The sequence below is a fragment of the Amphibalanus amphitrite genome, unplaced genomic scaffold, assembly GCF_019059575.1.
Source record: "Amphibalanus amphitrite isolate SeventyFive unplaced genomic scaffold, NRLGWU_Aamphi_draft 001938F_arrow, whole genome shotgun sequence".
Lineage (NCBI taxonomy): Eukaryota > Metazoa > Arthropoda > Thecostraca > Balanomorpha > Balanidae > Amphibalanus > Amphibalanus amphitrite.
The window spans coordinates 1-16,381 of NW_024883431.1; the positions used below are offsets into that span (position 1 = coordinate 1).

General features: G+C 49.9%; 1 protein-coding gene across 3 annotated transcripts in view; it reads right to left on the bottom strand.

Annotated features, from left to right (window-relative positions):
* Positions 1-342: 342 nt before the first annotated feature.
* The window catches only part of LOC122375854, a 28,009-nt gene continuing 11,970 nt past the window's right edge, over positions 343-16,381 (bottom strand). For 2 of the 3 annotated variants that reach the window (XM_043355415.1, XM_043355413.1), the window contains exons 9-29: positions 15,856-15,992; positions 14,728-14,926; positions 13,739-14,118; positions 13,296-13,409; positions 12,902-13,068; positions 9,346-9,490; positions 8,803-8,927; positions 8,349-8,487; positions 7,783-7,856; positions 7,246-7,354; positions 6,643-6,812; positions 5,564-5,677; positions 5,259-5,352; positions 4,815-4,910; positions 4,088-4,424; positions 3,375-3,489; positions 2,736-2,853; positions 2,098-2,286; positions 1,408-1,551; positions 814-1,034; positions 343-427 (exon numbers count right to left, since the gene is read on the bottom strand). In XM_043355415.1, coding sequence (XP_043211350.1) covers positions 1,488-1,551; positions 2,098-2,286; positions 2,736-2,853; positions 3,375-3,489; positions 4,088-4,424; positions 4,815-4,910; positions 5,259-5,352; positions 5,564-5,677; positions 6,643-6,812; positions 7,246-7,354; positions 7,783-7,856; positions 8,349-8,487; positions 8,803-8,927; positions 9,346-9,490; positions 12,902-13,068; positions 13,296-13,409; positions 13,739-14,118; positions 14,728-14,926; positions 15,856-15,992 — 2,886 coding nt within the window. In that variant the 3' untranslated portion in view covers positions 343-427; positions 814-1,034; positions 1,408-1,487. Of the gene's footprint in view, positions 428-813; positions 1,035-1,078; positions 1,124-1,407; positions 1,552-2,097; positions 2,287-2,735; positions 2,854-3,374; positions 3,490-4,087; positions 4,425-4,814; positions 4,911-5,258; positions 5,353-5,563; positions 5,678-6,642; positions 6,813-7,245; positions 7,355-7,782; positions 7,857-8,348; positions 8,488-8,802; positions 8,928-9,345; positions 9,491-12,901; positions 13,069-13,295; positions 13,410-13,738; positions 14,119-14,727; positions 14,927-15,855; positions 15,993-16,381 lie in introns of those variants that run through there. The other variant, XM_043355414.1, reaches the window with a different exon arrangement.

Consider the following 16,381-nt stretch of genomic DNA (forward strand, 5'->3'; position numbering starts at 1 on the left):
TGTCCCACTGACACCGGTGGGGTGTGTAATGTGGGGTGTAATGTATAGCGTATATGGGGTGTAATGTGGGGTATAATGTGGGGTGTAATGTGGGGTGTAATGTGGGGTGTAATGTGGGGTGTAATGTGGGGTGTAATGTGGGGTGTAATGTGGGGTGTAATGTGGAGTGTAATGTGGGTGTATGTGGGGTGTAATGTCCCAGAGACTATCTCACCGGGGTGGGGTGCACACACTGTCCCAGACTATATCTCGCCTGAGTGGGGTGTAATGTGGGGTGTAATGTGGGGTGTTATGTCCCAGAGACTATCTCACCTGGGTGGGATGTAATGTCCCAGACTATCTCACCTGGGTGGGGTGCAGACACTGTCCCAGGTGACACCGGTGCCCAGTACACAGCGGCTCCGACATGGCCACTGCCGGCGGGCAGCTGACAACACACAGACAGACGCCAGTTAGGGAATCAGACAATGAAAACGAGCTCAAAGTGCGGCAAACTCAGAACGCTGGCCGCAGCAGCAACGACACCGATGCATGTGTCATCCGGCAAGCATGCATCCGACGATGTGTCAATCAGTCCTCGCTGCAAACAGACATGCTAGGGATACACGAGTCCGTAAGGTTACCGATTTCTTTGCCTACAACTCCTAATGTAGGTACTCGTAATAAACAAAAATGTGACGTGAATAAGCTCCATTCATATTTAAAATGAGATCAAAGTGGATACCTCAATACAAAACCTCTTGTTGTAAAGGACATTCAGATTTCCGTGCTCCAGTACGTGTGGCAGCTGAATCCCGCACCCTCCCTCCGTACCTCTCGAGGAGCTCGACCCTGAAGATCTCTCCGATTTCTGGCGGCGCAGTCAGCGAGATGTTCAGACAGGTCAGCTGACGCTGCAGGTGGTGCGGAGACAGCCGCGGCCAGCTGGACGGCCGGCGGAAACAGTGCGGGCCCTGCTCACGGAACACGGCCATCGCGTGCCACAGACGGTCCGCCGACTGGCACAAGATGGCGCCCGACCACACACCGCTCGTCTGTCGGAAATGGGGACAGCAAGGCAATAACTAGGGGACAGATGGCCAGAGGACTGGCACAAGATGGCGCCCGACCACACACCGCTCGTCTGTCGGAAATGGTGGACATATGATTGAGCTACAATACATACTCCAGTTTAGCGCGGTTTGAGTCCTCATCTTAGTTCTTACACACCTATTTGTATTCACATATAAAGGTAATCTCGTACACCTATTTCTATTTACACCCACAAACTTACGGACGTTACACAACTATACTATTTACACACACGCACGCACGCACGCACACAATGAATGGTCCCTGTCTTTCACACTTTGTTTTCACCTGCCCCGTACGGCCGTACGGTCGTACACTACCCTGTTCTATCCTTACCTTACAGCTGGCCGCTGTGGAGGGCATCACGCAGAGGTGGTGTTCGGGGCACACCTCCTTTACGGTGAGTTTGACGCTGGTCACCGCATCCCGTCCCAGCCGACGGCGTAACACTTCTGCAGCGTGTCCGGCGACGGGGAGCCGCTGTGGGGAAAGGCAGGGTTCCATGCAAAAAAAAAAACAATAAAAAGTTACGAAAGATAATGTAGCCTTAAAGTAAAAACATTTGGAATATCAGCAAAACATCGCATGTGTCTCGCACCACATCAGGATATATGTACTTTGATTATGAACGCACTGTAAAAAAGTAACCGCGATTAGCGCCCTGAGTCGTATTCTTCTAAGACGTGATTCGCACCTGACCATATTATAGAGCCAATGAAGCGCCCGAGTCGGGCTCTGTAAGGGATGGCTTCCACCTGGCATCTCCGGCGGTATGCACGTCTTTAGTGACACACTAAGGCTCGGTTCCCACCTGTACGCTTTCGGCGGCAGACAGACTGGGTAAGTACCTACTCAATCATACCTCCACTAAAGCCCGGGTACGACCTGTCCGTTTTGGGCAGCAGACACGGCTATCAACGCGAGAGCTTATCTTCACTAGAGCTCGGTTCCCACGCGTCTGTTCCCGGCGGCAGACAGGCCGGGTACCTACATCTCTCCCCATCCCCACTAAAGCCCGGTTCCCACCTGGCTGTTGCCGGCGGCAGACAGGCTGGATAGACGTCCTCGCCGATCTCCAGCGGCCGGCTCAGATGGAGCAGTGTGACCCGACCGTCCCGGGACTGGAAGTCGACCCGCACTGTTTGTTGGTCACCAGTGGTGAACAGCTGACGGCGGTACTGGCCGGCGCGGACAGAGACGTAGTCTGTCGAGGGGCTGTAGAACAGAGAGGAAGATAGGGCATCTTACGACACTGGCCAGAGCGCGGACTGAGACGTAGTCTGTGGAGGCGCTGTGAAAATATGCGAGGGAGCTCAGGATATTTTCAGTGGAGAACGGAGGGCGTTCGATATATCTGCCGGTATTGGCCCGTGCGGACCGACATGTAGTCTGTGGAGGGGTTGTGAAACGGAGCGAAGGGGTTGGATGAGACAAATATGCAACCAAATTTTGTTTTATGTTCATGTTCAATACCACACTGTCTATGTATGTAATTGGCCAATGCAGTGTACAAGTTGCCTCCAAATATTTTTTCAGCTTTAGTGACGAGACCCTGGCCCGTGAGACAGGACCTGCAGTCCCAACCTCATATCTAGCTCTCACCGATGCGGGCACTGACAAATGGTATCGATATGGCGCTGAACTTGCACCTCCAGTGACCTGACCTGATGCCGGCCAGCACCTCCGGCGAGAGGATCACCCAGCTGGCGCTGATCAGAGTCCCTCCGCCGGCCTCCACGCCGTTGACGTAGACGGTGACGTACATCGGCCACACTCCGCGACCTGGAAACGTCAACGAAGGGTTACTCTGCGGATAAAGGTTCTATGCTGAGGGGTTGACTACAGTTGCCATGAGGAGAGCAATTTGCTTATCACTCAAAGAAAGCTTTAGGTGCAACGAGCTTTTCCGAAGTGTTGTTACATTGCAACACCACAACCAATCTGCAACCCCATTTCAGCTTACAACATCGCTTACAACATTGCCTTCTACATTGTTCACAACAACATTCACAGCATTGCTTCAATAAATATTACTGGACCTCTCAATTGGCCGTTGATTTTTTCTCACCGACCTGAATTGAGACCTGTGGAGCTCCCGGACCCACGTCCCCTCACTTACAGACCAGAGATGAGGCCTGCGAGGTTCATCAGAGTTGCATCAGTTTGTTTGAGACCTGAATCCGCTCAGCTAAAACAGCTGACCCTCATGAATGTTAGCATGTCCCTGATCCCTCTCTAGTGCAATGACCTGAGCTGGGCCTCGCCAGGTTCCTCAGCTGTTTGAGGACGGGCTCTACACTGACCTGAGCTGGGCCCGGCCAGGTTCCTCAGCTGTTTGAGGGCGGGCCGGTGGCCACAGACGGGCTCCGGGTCACCACAGGTCAGCTGCACGCCGGTGCAGGCCGACCGGCCGCCCGGCTGGGTGGGTGGGACACACGGTCAAACAGCGACAGACTCGGTGGGTGGGGCACACGGTCAAACAGCGACAGTGGGTGGGAGCTGGGACCCGGTCGGCTGGGTGGGTGGGACACACGGTCAAACAGCGACAGTGGGTGGGAGCTGGGACCCGGTCGGCTGGGTGGGCGGGACACACGGTCAAACAGCGACAGTGGGTGGGAACTGGACATGCAAACACACCGCATTAAAATTACCGAAGGGTCTTACGAGCCGAGTGGGAAAAATACTTCAAAAATGCTCGAGTTAAAAAATGATAAATTGATTTCTTACGGCAGCATCCATCCAACAACGCTATCTCACAATTGTTAAGAAATATCTAATTCATAGTTTAATCCCGTTTTAAAACATCTTTGAACATAGGTATTGCAAACTAAAAGCATCAGATAACTGCAATGCCACCATTCACCAATTTTCCGTTCAATAACACAGATGAAAGGCAGCCAATCCATCTTTACATTGCCCCAAGGTCATGAGTGTTGGTACCCCAACATCAATCAGTCAAACACATCTGAATTTCTAAACCTCCTGCCCCTACATCAGCACCTATCCCCGTGTTTACCTGTGCCTTATCCAGCTGCTGTAGCACAGCCAGCAGAGGATGCGCCGACCAGGAGCTGAGTCCGACACCTTTCAGCTCGCGGGCGACCCTCCGTCCCTCCTCAGCCGCTCCGGCGCTCCTCTCTCCAAACAACACGGCGTCCTCCTCAAACGCCTGCCCTCCAAACACCGCGTCTGCTTCATACGTCACCCCTGCTGCCTCTGGAGTGTTGCTCTCCTTCCTGATTTCGTGGTTACCGGGCTCGGCCCTCCCGCAGTCGTACAGAGGAGGTCCCAGGGGGTAGCGGGGCTGCAGCAGACCCGCCGCCACCGGTACGTTGCGCTCCACAATTGTGCCGCTGTGGGGAGACGGTGAGACGGTGACGGTGCTAGGCTAGACGATGACGATCGAATCGTTTATGTAGGTAAAAAAGAAAAATCAGTGGTGAGTGAGGCCAATTGAAACCAAATGCAAATGTAATGCCAAATGTAATGCCAATTGCCAAGTGTATTATTTACGGTACGTGTCTATTTCTATACGGTGAGTTATCATCACAGAAGACAATTGAAGTGAAAGCGTCACACTATAAAAAAAAACATTTGACCAGAAGTGGCATCCGATTTAAACGTGACAGTTTTAGTACGGGAGATAACGGTAATGATTCTGTAAGCTAGGTTCGCTACCCATCCCTGGTGGGGATATTAAGCTGCCCACCCCTAATGGAGATATAATTCGTTGATTTACCCACCCCTGATGGAGGTAGTTACAGATGACGTCAGAGTACCTCCGCACCCAGGAGTGGGACTCTGTGCAGATCGGAGACCACGTGGCGCCAGAGGCGTAACTGGGGAATGACAAGAACATGAGACCCGCACGCCGTACGTGCCAGCGAGAAAACAGTTCAGTCGGCTTAGCGGCAGCATTGGAGTAATGTTAAACAATTTTATGGAAAGTTACAATAAAGATAATCATTGGAAATGGTATAAATGAGTAACAAATCAACCACTAGGCCATACAAAGCAAGGATCGATAAGCAATGCTCAATTTGTAGAATATGGGCAAAGTTAAATGAAAGCATAACTATTGCCAATTTGTTAAAACTGAAGTAGCGACAGATGGTGCAAAACTACAAGAACGTATACACATCACTTATCATCAAGTCAACACATCCCCAGCGTTTCACATAACTCACTCGGATTTAATGGCCACGACCCCCGTCCGTCTCTTCAGCGGTCTTCCGAGCCGGTCCAGGTCGACCGCGCCCGAGTTCTGGTCCACCAGCGCCACTGAAAGAGAAGGAACAAAAGTATTACAATGGGTGACTGATGCGAACCCGTGGGCAGACTTGCAGTAACTCCCGGTGCCTAACTATTGACTCACCACACTTGGCCTCGTCCACGCCAAACTCGCAATGACTCAATTAACTCCCAACTGACCGCAGTAAACTTCGTCCTCGCCAAACTTCCAGTAACTCCCAGTGTCTAACTCCCAACTCACCGCAATTGGCCTCGTCCTCGCCAAACTCGCAGTCGGCCTGGCGATCGCAGCACCATTTCAGCGGGATACTCCGCTGGCTGTACGGACAGTAGAACTGACCGGCATCCGGCGGACCTGGTGGGTATCAGTAGACAGAGGGTCACTACAAACCGATACGGACAGTAGAACTGACCGGCGTACGGCGGACCTGGTGGGTAATGGGTATCAGTAGACAGAGGCTCAGTACAAGCCGATACGGGTTCGGCGGACCTGGTGGGTATCAGTAGACAGGGGCTCAGTTCAAATCGATATGAACAGTGGAACTGGCCGGCGTCCGGCGGACCTGGGAGCGAGCGGAGAGCAGGTCAGTGAAAACCGAGGCAGCCTCGATCAGTGCTTAGCGAAATACATTTGACTTCATTCTAAACTGCAAAAAAGTAATTAATAACGTTGCTTCTCAGCACGTATCGAACGCATACGAGCTCAAGCCCATGTTATTTACAATTACATTGTATGATGTGGTACGCCAGCATACCAAAATCATTCGAGATGTGCTAGTGCATGTATGCATCGTAAACATCGGCAAAAATCCGGCTGTTCATGAAATGGCTAAGCATTACGTGGAATATTATGAGACGGATACAAGATATTCGGGTGGACGTATTTCATCAGACTTGTATCTTTTCTATTTTTGAAGGGGCATCGAAAAGTCTCTGCGGAAACGCGTCCGCCCGAATGTGCTGTATCCGTCTTATGAAATATACTTGTATTTTCCTACTCAATTAAATTACGTGGAATGCTGGCAAATGCTGAAACTTTCGTAAATATACGCGCGTTACAGCGAACGTCTGAAAATGTAAGCTACTTCACGAAATGCGCAGGCGGAGACCAGGCATTAGGCAATTGCTGAAATATGTTCGAAATTAACTGAGTACATATATTCGTTGCCTAGGCATTGCATGAAATGCCCCCAAGTGACGACCGATACTTCCGACCGGCAACGACGACGGAGACAGCGACGGCAATCGCTGAAATACTCAGCAGATAATATTAGCGCTGAAATATTGACGCTGAAATATTAACGGTCGACATTAACTCACAGCAGAGCTCCTCGTCGGCTGCCTCTGGCAGGTCGATATGGCGGTCACAGACCCTGTCCGGGTGGTGTTTCACCAGGTAATCGAGCAGAGAGCAGGAGGCCTCGTCAGAGTAGTCCCCACACTGCGGCCGGGTGTCGCACCGCTGGGAGGCCGGCACGCACTGAGACACACTGGTGGCGAAATGGGGGGAAATTGTGGCAATTAGTGATTGAATGGGAGGACACTGTGGGAAGTCCAAAAAAACGAAGAAGACATAAGCCCCACTGGCGTGTTTAAGTCGCCCAAAAAGGTAGTTTGTGACGCCAAGCGAAATAGTTGACCCGTGCAAAACGTGCAAATTGTTATTGTTCAGAGGAAAACTCGCTCACACAGTCACAAAATGCATTATATTATCACCTGCTACATTGAAAACCGCTGAACTATTTCACATTGCATCACAAATATAGCCCACGGCATAAACATTATGTTAGTACCTATTTGACCTAATGCATAGCCCTTTTACATACCTGACACAGTGGAATTCGTTGTCAGTACAGTATAGCCCACTGCCGATCCGTTATAGGGTATTGACTATGGGCCCTAATATAGATCCCTGTAACACACCTGAGACACTGGAACTCGTCGTCCGTACAGCCCGCTGCCGATCCGTTGTACGGAGGCGGTCCGACGGGCGAAGGGAGAGACGGGGACGGAGATGGAGACGGAGACGGCTCTGTGGGAGGAGACAGAGACCGCGTCTCAGTGGAGACAGCAAGGTCTCGCTGGAGACAACACAACAGACTGTCACTGGAGACAGCAGCAGGCTGTCAGCGGAGACAGTGTCAGCTGAACGACAGACTAATAACCGCCAGCAGCCGTCACCAGAGTGACCATTAGCTACCCTGAATGGCAACTGAAGAAGTGAGTGTGATGAAAAAAAAATCACTATGCAAAACATAATGACCGATGACAAAATCGGAGAAGATGTTCATTTGATGCTCAAGAGTACAAATATTAGTGTATTTGCATCTCAAAATAATACATCGCATCAGAAATCTCCATTGCGCAATGAAAATACATACACTAATGACTAAAGAGACCATTTTTATTATGAAAATGCCGCTAAAGGTTTTGCCAGATCAGTTATAACTTATTCCTTACTCGGCGTAGTGGTGGTGGTCGGCGTTGTCGGTCTGTTCACTGGGAGAATTTCGTCACCGTTCGGCCCGCAAAACCTGGAAAAAGGAATGGGAGAACCTCGTGATTCATCAATGCAATGCAATGCAACAAACGGAGAATAAAAGCATCGCTATTATCGTGTCATTTGCTTAGTGATGTATAATTTGTTACAAAGACTAAAATAAGTGGGACATATTTTTAGCGATATTTGATAGAAAGGAAAACCGTCATATAAAAAAGTCAACAAAACTTTTTACTCATATCATATGAGCTAGCTTCGTAACGAAACAAATACCAATGGGCTGACGAAAAAGACACTGCATGGATGAGTTGACTTAGTTTTATTGGATCTGTGGCTCCAACTGAAGCGCCTACTTTGTCGAGGCCATCGTGTGAACGGAGAAATAGTTATCCGGATGCGCGTGCGTGTGATCTAATGACAGAGGCCATTCCTGCGTCAGGGGAGGCACTTGACCCCTCCTTTGTGCGACAATAGGTGCATCGGTGACTCAATACCGCTAATAAAAAACTCCCCACTCCTCACTCACCGTTCATCCTCTAGGTCGAGGCAGTCCACATGCTTGTCGCAGAGCTGAGACTCTTTGAGACACATCCCCCCGCGGAGACGACATAGACGAGTGGTACAGCGCTGGACAGGGAAACGGTCAGAGCCGACCGTGTCCACCGCTGGGGAAACATGGGGTTACTTAGGGTAACACCGCTGGACGGGGAAACGGTCAGAGCCGACCGTGTCCACCGCTGGGGAAACACATAGTAACACCGAGTAACACAGAGTAACACAATGTAACACCGCTGGACGGGGAATCCGGAGCCGGTCGGAGCCCACAATGCTGGGAAACATTATACAAACACAATCACGGGAAAGGGTAACGGTAACACGGTGTAACGCCGGTTCGACCAGACAGTGTCGACCGCCGAGGATTCTAGTAACACGTGGTAATCATAATTGCGACTCCTGGTGTACACAATCACCCCACTCACCTATCAGGGGGAGAATCCAGTGGAGAAAGTACGATACCCTGGTGTACACCCCGGGGGAGTTGGGCAGCGCGCAGCCCCGTCCGTGGGATACGATGCCATACTGTGTCCAGTGACCGTCTCCCGTGCTGCGGGAGGTCAGAGGTCAGGTCAGGGGCCAGGTCAATGGTTTGTGCTGCCGTGTTAGGACAACCAGGGGGCAGTTTAAGTGTAGCCAGAGATCGGTTACGGAGTCAAGGGTCATCGGAATTCATCTCATTTGTCACATAGTGTTATCCTATTGGTAACGAGACTAGGATAAATAACCATACTGATTGTCTTTTCATTGGCTCATGTACACAAGTTTGCCTGACAAAGAGTAATGCGAAAAAAGTAAGCAGCAAGCTCGTGTTCGTTGTAATTACGAAACTGCAAAGCCGCGCAGAACTATGCACCAAAATATGTAGCCCAGGTAATTGTCTCACCTACAGAGCAGCGGTCCGCCGCTGTCGCCCTGACAGGAGTCCTTGCCTCCCTGCCTCGGGGGTCTTTATCTCATTGTCTCACCTACAGAGCAGCGGTCCGCCGCTGTCGCCCTGACAGGAGTCCTTGCCTCCCTGCAGCGGTCCAGCGCAGATCTGGATCGTGATGTTGTCGTAATGTTCCGGGCAGAAGGAGAGCACCGGGATCTCCACCTCCATCAGGTCCTGGACTGTGGGGAGGGCAGGTGAACATTGTCAGTATAGCTTGGTCAGTCGCATGACGGGGCAGAATCCTGTAGCGTTTAGTGTGCGAGCGTGGTAGCAGGCATTCACAGCTTGCTGCCCCAGGTTGATCTTCACCCTCGCACGTGTAGGTGCAGTGGTCGGATGGACGCTCCCTCGTTTTTCGCTAATAATTCGCTCAAAAAGCGGTCGATCGCTAAAAAAGTACTTTATCCCTCGCCGGCCGAGGGGGGGGGGGGGAGGCGGGTGCCGCCCCCATATTTTTTCGCGATAGCTCCAAACAAGCTGGCGATAGACAGCTGAAACTTGGCATACCTGACCTTTGATTGAAGCCGGATCTTTTGACATAAACTGCATGTTCGGGTCAGGTCAGGTCACTGACCTATGACGTCTGCATATGCGAACATCTGCACGGTCTTCAGATGTCGCAATTTCGTAACCCCCTCACTGCCAGAGGAGCTTTCACAGCGAAATGAAACTTGCAGGATCTAGTATCCATTACGGGTCTGACAACTTGTATATCTCGGATTTTTTCCTAAAGGTCAAATGAGGTCAGGTCATTTTCGTGACCTCACCATTATAAGTCAATGGGGGAAAATGAAAACTGCTATTCTTGCACCGGGAACGATCTCCAACTATCTCAAGCACACAGAATCGTGATTTGATGCATTCCTTGCAAAGTTCTATGCGTCACTTTTGCAATATTGACCTTGCGTGACGTCATTTATGATGTCATGTGGGTCATATTAGTTTTTCGTCACGTTAGGCGGCACGGGCGGACATCGATAGCAGCGCCTCTATCGGTCACTAGGGAAAGCTGGGCTGTAGGCGACGAAATACCGGCTGAGTTGTCACACGTTGAATAGGTTTATAGCCATCCGTCTTGTGAAAAAGTTGAACTTTTGCCTTTAATATTTCTACAGGCAATTTTAGAAGTGTCTTCACATGGATTACAAAACCGTTTAGATTATTGTATTCACTTCAAGCCTTCCCTATTGTTCTTGATGATGCGGGAACTATTTCTAATTAGTGTTTCTAGCTTAGTAAAAGAACATACTGTGCAAACGATGAAAAAAGCATAAATGGAAGATTTTAAATGCAATTTTCTCTAACAAGTAGGGGAGAGCGGGGCCGGTTGAAACACGGGGTCAGATGAAACATGGCTTTATTTTTAACAGTATGCAACATATGGCGTTGCCGACACCACTGCACATCCGCGCTCGACCACTTCCTTTGTCAACGGCGTTTGGGCGGCGAACGGACGGTAATTTTGATTTGACACTTGTTTTTGTGTTTTTGAGGGGCGTTTGGGAGAAATCGTTTTTATGAATATTTTGTGATATCTCATATACCTTTGTTTGCTGAAAGAAGAACTCCTGGCTCCGGAATAAACCTTATTTGGCCCTTCATTCAGCATGATGCCGTCCCTCCAGCTCGTTTGACATGTGCTTTACGGCGCGTGCGAGATGGCGGGAGCGGATGGGGTCAATTGAAACGCTTCTCTGAGGGTCAGTTGAAACAGGGCCACAGGCCGTTTCAATGGACCCCGGTGACCCTTGCAATGGTTATTGTTCAGGGGCTGTAAACATTAAAGGAAATAGTCCACCTTTGAAATGAGCTTTTAAACTGAAATAGTAGTTTAATAGCCCAATTTTTGACCCCTTTTTCTCCAGCCTTTTGCTTGAAAGCACACTATAGCCTGAGATATTTCTCATTTTTTCTCATCCGCCCATTTTACCATAGTCTATGTACTTTATGTCACTTATTATGAGGAACCTTGCACTCTAAGCTTTTCAACGACCTATTGAATGTAGCATTTAGAAAAGTAAACCGGACAAAATATCTCCTTAATAAAGTGGCCTTAAAGAGGAAAACATCCCATTGTTAAGGATAGGTGCAATTGACCCCATGGGCTGGTTCAATTGACCCTCGAATCGGGGTCATTTGAAACGGGCGTAGAGCTGTTTTATAAGCTTGCGTTTGGCAGCAAAATATGTATGAAACATAATTTTACATATCTTAAAATAAAGCCAAAAGAGCATATTTTTTAATGGCATTGTGCATTTTTCGATATGACAACTAAATCTCGCTGTGCATGTCAATATATAAAAAGTGGTTCAACTGGCCCCGCTTTCCCCTAATGGTAAATTCTCTACATATCAAGGAAAATGTGCATGCTAACTGATAATTTAAAGTTCTTGGGGTCAGTTGTTTTCTTCTTTTCTTACGTCGCCCCAATGGCGTGTTTCTTTTTTCCAACCAAAGGAAGGCGCTGTACCCGAAGATGCTTCTTTGTAACCAAACCAAACAAAAACTAACATAACCTAACCTAACCTGACCTAACAACCTACAAACCTACAACCTACAAACCTACAACCTAACCTACAACGCGCCAAAAATTTCGGCCGGCAGCGGGATTCGAACCCTAGTTATCAAACCATGAGGCGAGTACGCTATCCACTACACCACTCAGCCGGCTGATCGGCTCTAGGTGTAAAGGCCTGGCTACACTATGCGTTTTCTGCGTGCGTTTTTGCAGGTTTGCGTGTTTTGCGTAATATCGTTCTAGGAAAAATGTTATAAACAATATAATTTTTACTTTGGTTATATACAAAAGCTAATATAACTCTTATTTAACTAGAATTTAAGGTGAAAAACATCACAAAAACGTAATATCGCTCTTTTTTCTAGAACGATATAACGCAAAACACGCAAACACGCAAAAAACGCACGAAGAAAACGCATAGTGTAGCCAGGCCTTAAGTCACTTTTCAATGACGCAATGGGATATTCTCCGTATAGCGCCTTCCTTTGGGTGGAAAAAAGAATTACGCGCCCCAATGGCCGCGAATACACTTGTGATAACGCCTATCGAATAACTCCCGATCGAATTGAGTTAGCGAGTCGGGAAATCCACCAATGGACTCACGAAGACCTGCCGAATCGAATGATTGGGACATGACCTCCTTCGACAAATGCCGTGACCTGGGGACGCTGACCTGACCGTGACCTGGTCAACACCCTACGTTGACCTCATCCAAACAAAGAGTATATCATTCGACGCGCCTGAGCAAGACGAACACGATGCCGTCAAAAACGCGGCTCTGCGGCCGTTTTTGCGAAGTTATTCACCAAAAACGGAACCGTACCTTGGGACACTTGACCTGGCCTCAGAGGTCACCGGTTGATCTAGGACCTTAAAATCGGATATCAATCTCTGCATCTCGTAACGGCGCACACGCGCGTTTTTTCCGCGACTCTCCTTTCCCACTCCTTCCCACTCCTTCCCCTCTCCTTATCCTCTCCTTATCCTCTCCTTATCCTCTCCTTCTCCTCTCCTTCTCCTCTCCTTCTCCTCTCCTTCTCCTCTCCTTCTCATCTCCATCTCTCTGCCTTACCTTCGGGCCCATCTTGTCTGGTCTGCCCCCATCCGACCACGGTACACTGAGAGCCCGGCTCCAGCAGGGGCTCCTCCTGTCCCGGCAGGCAGACGGGGGTAACCCACTGAGTGAGAACCAACGGCCGAGAGAGACGCACCAGCGCCAGGTCGTGGGCGTACACACGACTGTAACAAAACGGGGGTAACCCCCGGTCAGTATACCAGCGAGAGACGTACTGACTACTGACGATATATCGTGGGCGTATAAAACATGAAACAACTGTAACAAAACGGCATAAATGATCAGTTTTCGTCACCAAGTAAGAACCGAGTTATTGTAATGAGAATCAAACTGAAACCTCTTCACCTGCACATGATACGTGCAATAGGGTCGTCTGAATCAGTTAATTTACCTGTTGTAGTCGGGGTGTATGATGATGTGCGTCACCAACCGCGACTGTTCGTACGGCGCGAAACTGTGCCTCCGCAGCATCCCTGCCTGCACCTCGTACCGGTACTTCTCGAACCTGAGTAGAGGAAATTAATTATATGAATGTGTAATGGAAACACTTACACTGCATTTGTGCGAATAGGCGACGACAGAAATATAGTCACTAAACGTAAAAAACTGCTGGTAATCAATGATAAAAAATATAGGTAAGTAGGTACTGTTTTCGAATTCAAATCTAAAGAAGAGTGGATCATCACGCACCCTTTATCCACCTCGGCATTCATCTTCCTTTTGTCTCCATGCTAATTTTTTATCAGTGTAATCATAATCTCCTATCATCCCTCTAGGTACTCCCCTCACCTCCACCTCACCCCTCGCTCCCTCCATCCCTCCACCCCCCCTCACCTCTCGAAGCAGTGCGCCGCCGAGAGCACCCATCTGGCCGTGAGCACGGTGCCTCCACAGTTAAACACACCATCCTTGTAGATTGCCACCAGCCAGGGGTGCCTCCCCGGAGCGCTGCGGGCGCCGCCCACTATCTTTCCGTCATGTTCAGGTACCAGCAGGCGGTGGTGTACTCCGTCGGGCCGGCTGTGGTACACGGGTACCAGCTCCACGTCCGCGGGGAGCGGGGAGGGGACCGGAGGGAGCGGGGCCGGAGGGCCGGGACGCCACAGGTCCCACTCGGAGGCGTCCAGGGAGAGAGCAGAGCGGTCCTGTAGGGAGGAGAGTGGGGAGAGGGGAGGAGGAGGGAGGGTAGAGGGGGCTGATTGCGCGGCAGAGTTCTGTGGACGGGGGGAGAGAGAGAGAGAGAGAGAGAGAGAGAGAGAGAGAGAGAGAGAGAGAGAGAGAGAGAGAGAGAGAGAGAGAGAGAGAGAGAGAGAGAGAGAGAGAGAGAGAGAGAGAAAAAAAAAAGAGCGAGAGAGAGAGGGGGAGGAGCCTGTCAGTCTGCAGATGAATTACATTTTTTATCCCGGTTATATCATTTTATTATGTGTCGTATCGTGTATAAGGTCCGTCACCAAAGATGCCGCTATATTCGTCTATTGACTTCTTCAGCGCCGTTGTATCGAAACAAGGAAAAAGAAAACTTTATTGTGCCTTGTTTCCTTTCTTGTTTCTTGTTTCGATACAACGGCGCTGAAGAAGTCATGCCGCTATATGTTGGTTTTGGGTTGTTACAGCAGATTAAAATTGCTAACGAATAGTGATTTTCAAGCTAGAGACAGTTCCCGTGTACCTTGTTAGTCTGTGGCTCTAAAATCTCTTTATCCGTCTACAGTTACGACCCCTTGTCTAGCTCATCCCCAGCCTTTCTCACTGCCGTCACTGGTCCCACGTCCCGCCCGGACGTCAGGTCACTGGACCCGTGCCCAGTGCCCCTCCCCACGTACCTGACTGCGCGGCCGTCGGCTGGCCTCCCTGCCCGAGGTCAGCTGCCGCGAGCTGTGACCGCAGGCTGGAGGCGGACAGCGGACGTAGACGGCCGTGCCGCTGGAGCACGCCGCCGTGGCCGAGAACGTCCCCTCGAGCACGGCGAACGGGCCGCCGTAGCTGCCAGGGACCGCCCGCGAACCGGCCGTGGCCACGCCGCTGGGGAGGGGGGGGAGGAGAAGTGAAGCGGTTATGCGGGCCAACATTGGATTAGGGATGTCGTCCGGTAAACTAGAGGTAAACGGTAAAGGCTTGCTGCAGACTGATGAACTCTTTGGCAAATAGTTAATGTACCTCCGTGTATGCAAACAAAATGCAGGATAATCAAATATCAAATCAAAGCAACGTTACAGTTTTGTCATATCGTTGGCTTCCCAGTCAGGGATATGCGGCACAGTCTAGCTTCAGGCGCAGACTTCTGCTGCCACCTAGCGAGAGAAGTATCTATTAGCAGTTGGCGCTTTGGTCGGAAGAGCTCCCCAAGTCCCCAGTTCATCGAATCATCGCCCTCGTCAGAATGCATTTATGAGTCAACAAGTCAGTAGTCACAGCATGCGATGCATTCGCAACTTTGGCATTTTTTTTTCTAAATACCATAACGAGAGAAGTCTCTTCTTATGTCGTCAAACGCACTTTCAGAATAAAGGCATAATGCAGATTTGTCGTATACTCTTACGGCAGCCAATTCAAGCGCTGGTTATTGATACTGGCGCTAGGTGGCAGGAGCTGTCGACGCCTGATGGTAGACTGTGCCGCATGGCGCCGGATACAGAACAATTACTGCACGGGTTTTCGTCGTTGACGCGTTAATAAAAAGTGTCAGCAGCTTGCCATTTCGAAACTGCAAGTCTTTTTGCTTGCTTTATCTAAATTGGAACACATACATGTACATGTATATGTATGCTCCCGGATGGCATTCTTATAGGTAAAGGTATACCTTAGAAAAAAAGAAGAAAAAACACCGACAGACAAACCATTATTCTCCTGCCAGCTGTTGGCTCCCATCTGATGTTGCCAACAAGGTAAACTAGCTACAGACTGCACATATCAGGGACTCTGTCCTCCCGCTGTTTGACACCTCAACTCACATGGTATACTGTCCGACGATGCCCTCGCACGCCTCGCTAGCCTGCTGAGTCATGTCTCTGCCATTGTGACAGACGGGTAGCCACTCGCCGGAGACCATTCGGTGCAGGAATCCGTGACTGGTGACCAGGGGGTACACCTGGGGGTAGCAGAGGGGGGAAAGCTGGTCATCAGGCGCACGCAAGTGGGTGATAGAGGGTAATAGGGGGTGGGGTTGACCTGAGGGTGGTTAACTGGGAAATGATAAAAGAAAGGGCACTAGGTGAGCCTGCAGGTGATGTGAAAGGATTAGGTTGGCGATTCAGCTCACGATAGCCACATAAAAACCTTAGCTTCAGCAGCACCTTGGCTTGTACGTAATTCCGAAGACAATTCTCTCCCGTCGTCGTTAAGTATAAATTGTTGCTTCTTTTCTCTCACTCTCGCCGCGACCGAAATCGCAAATGGCGGCAGGCCGATAAAGAAATTCCTGAACCTGTAACTCACTCTCGCTTACCAGCTTATTGTTATCACTCCCTCCTCCCTGCC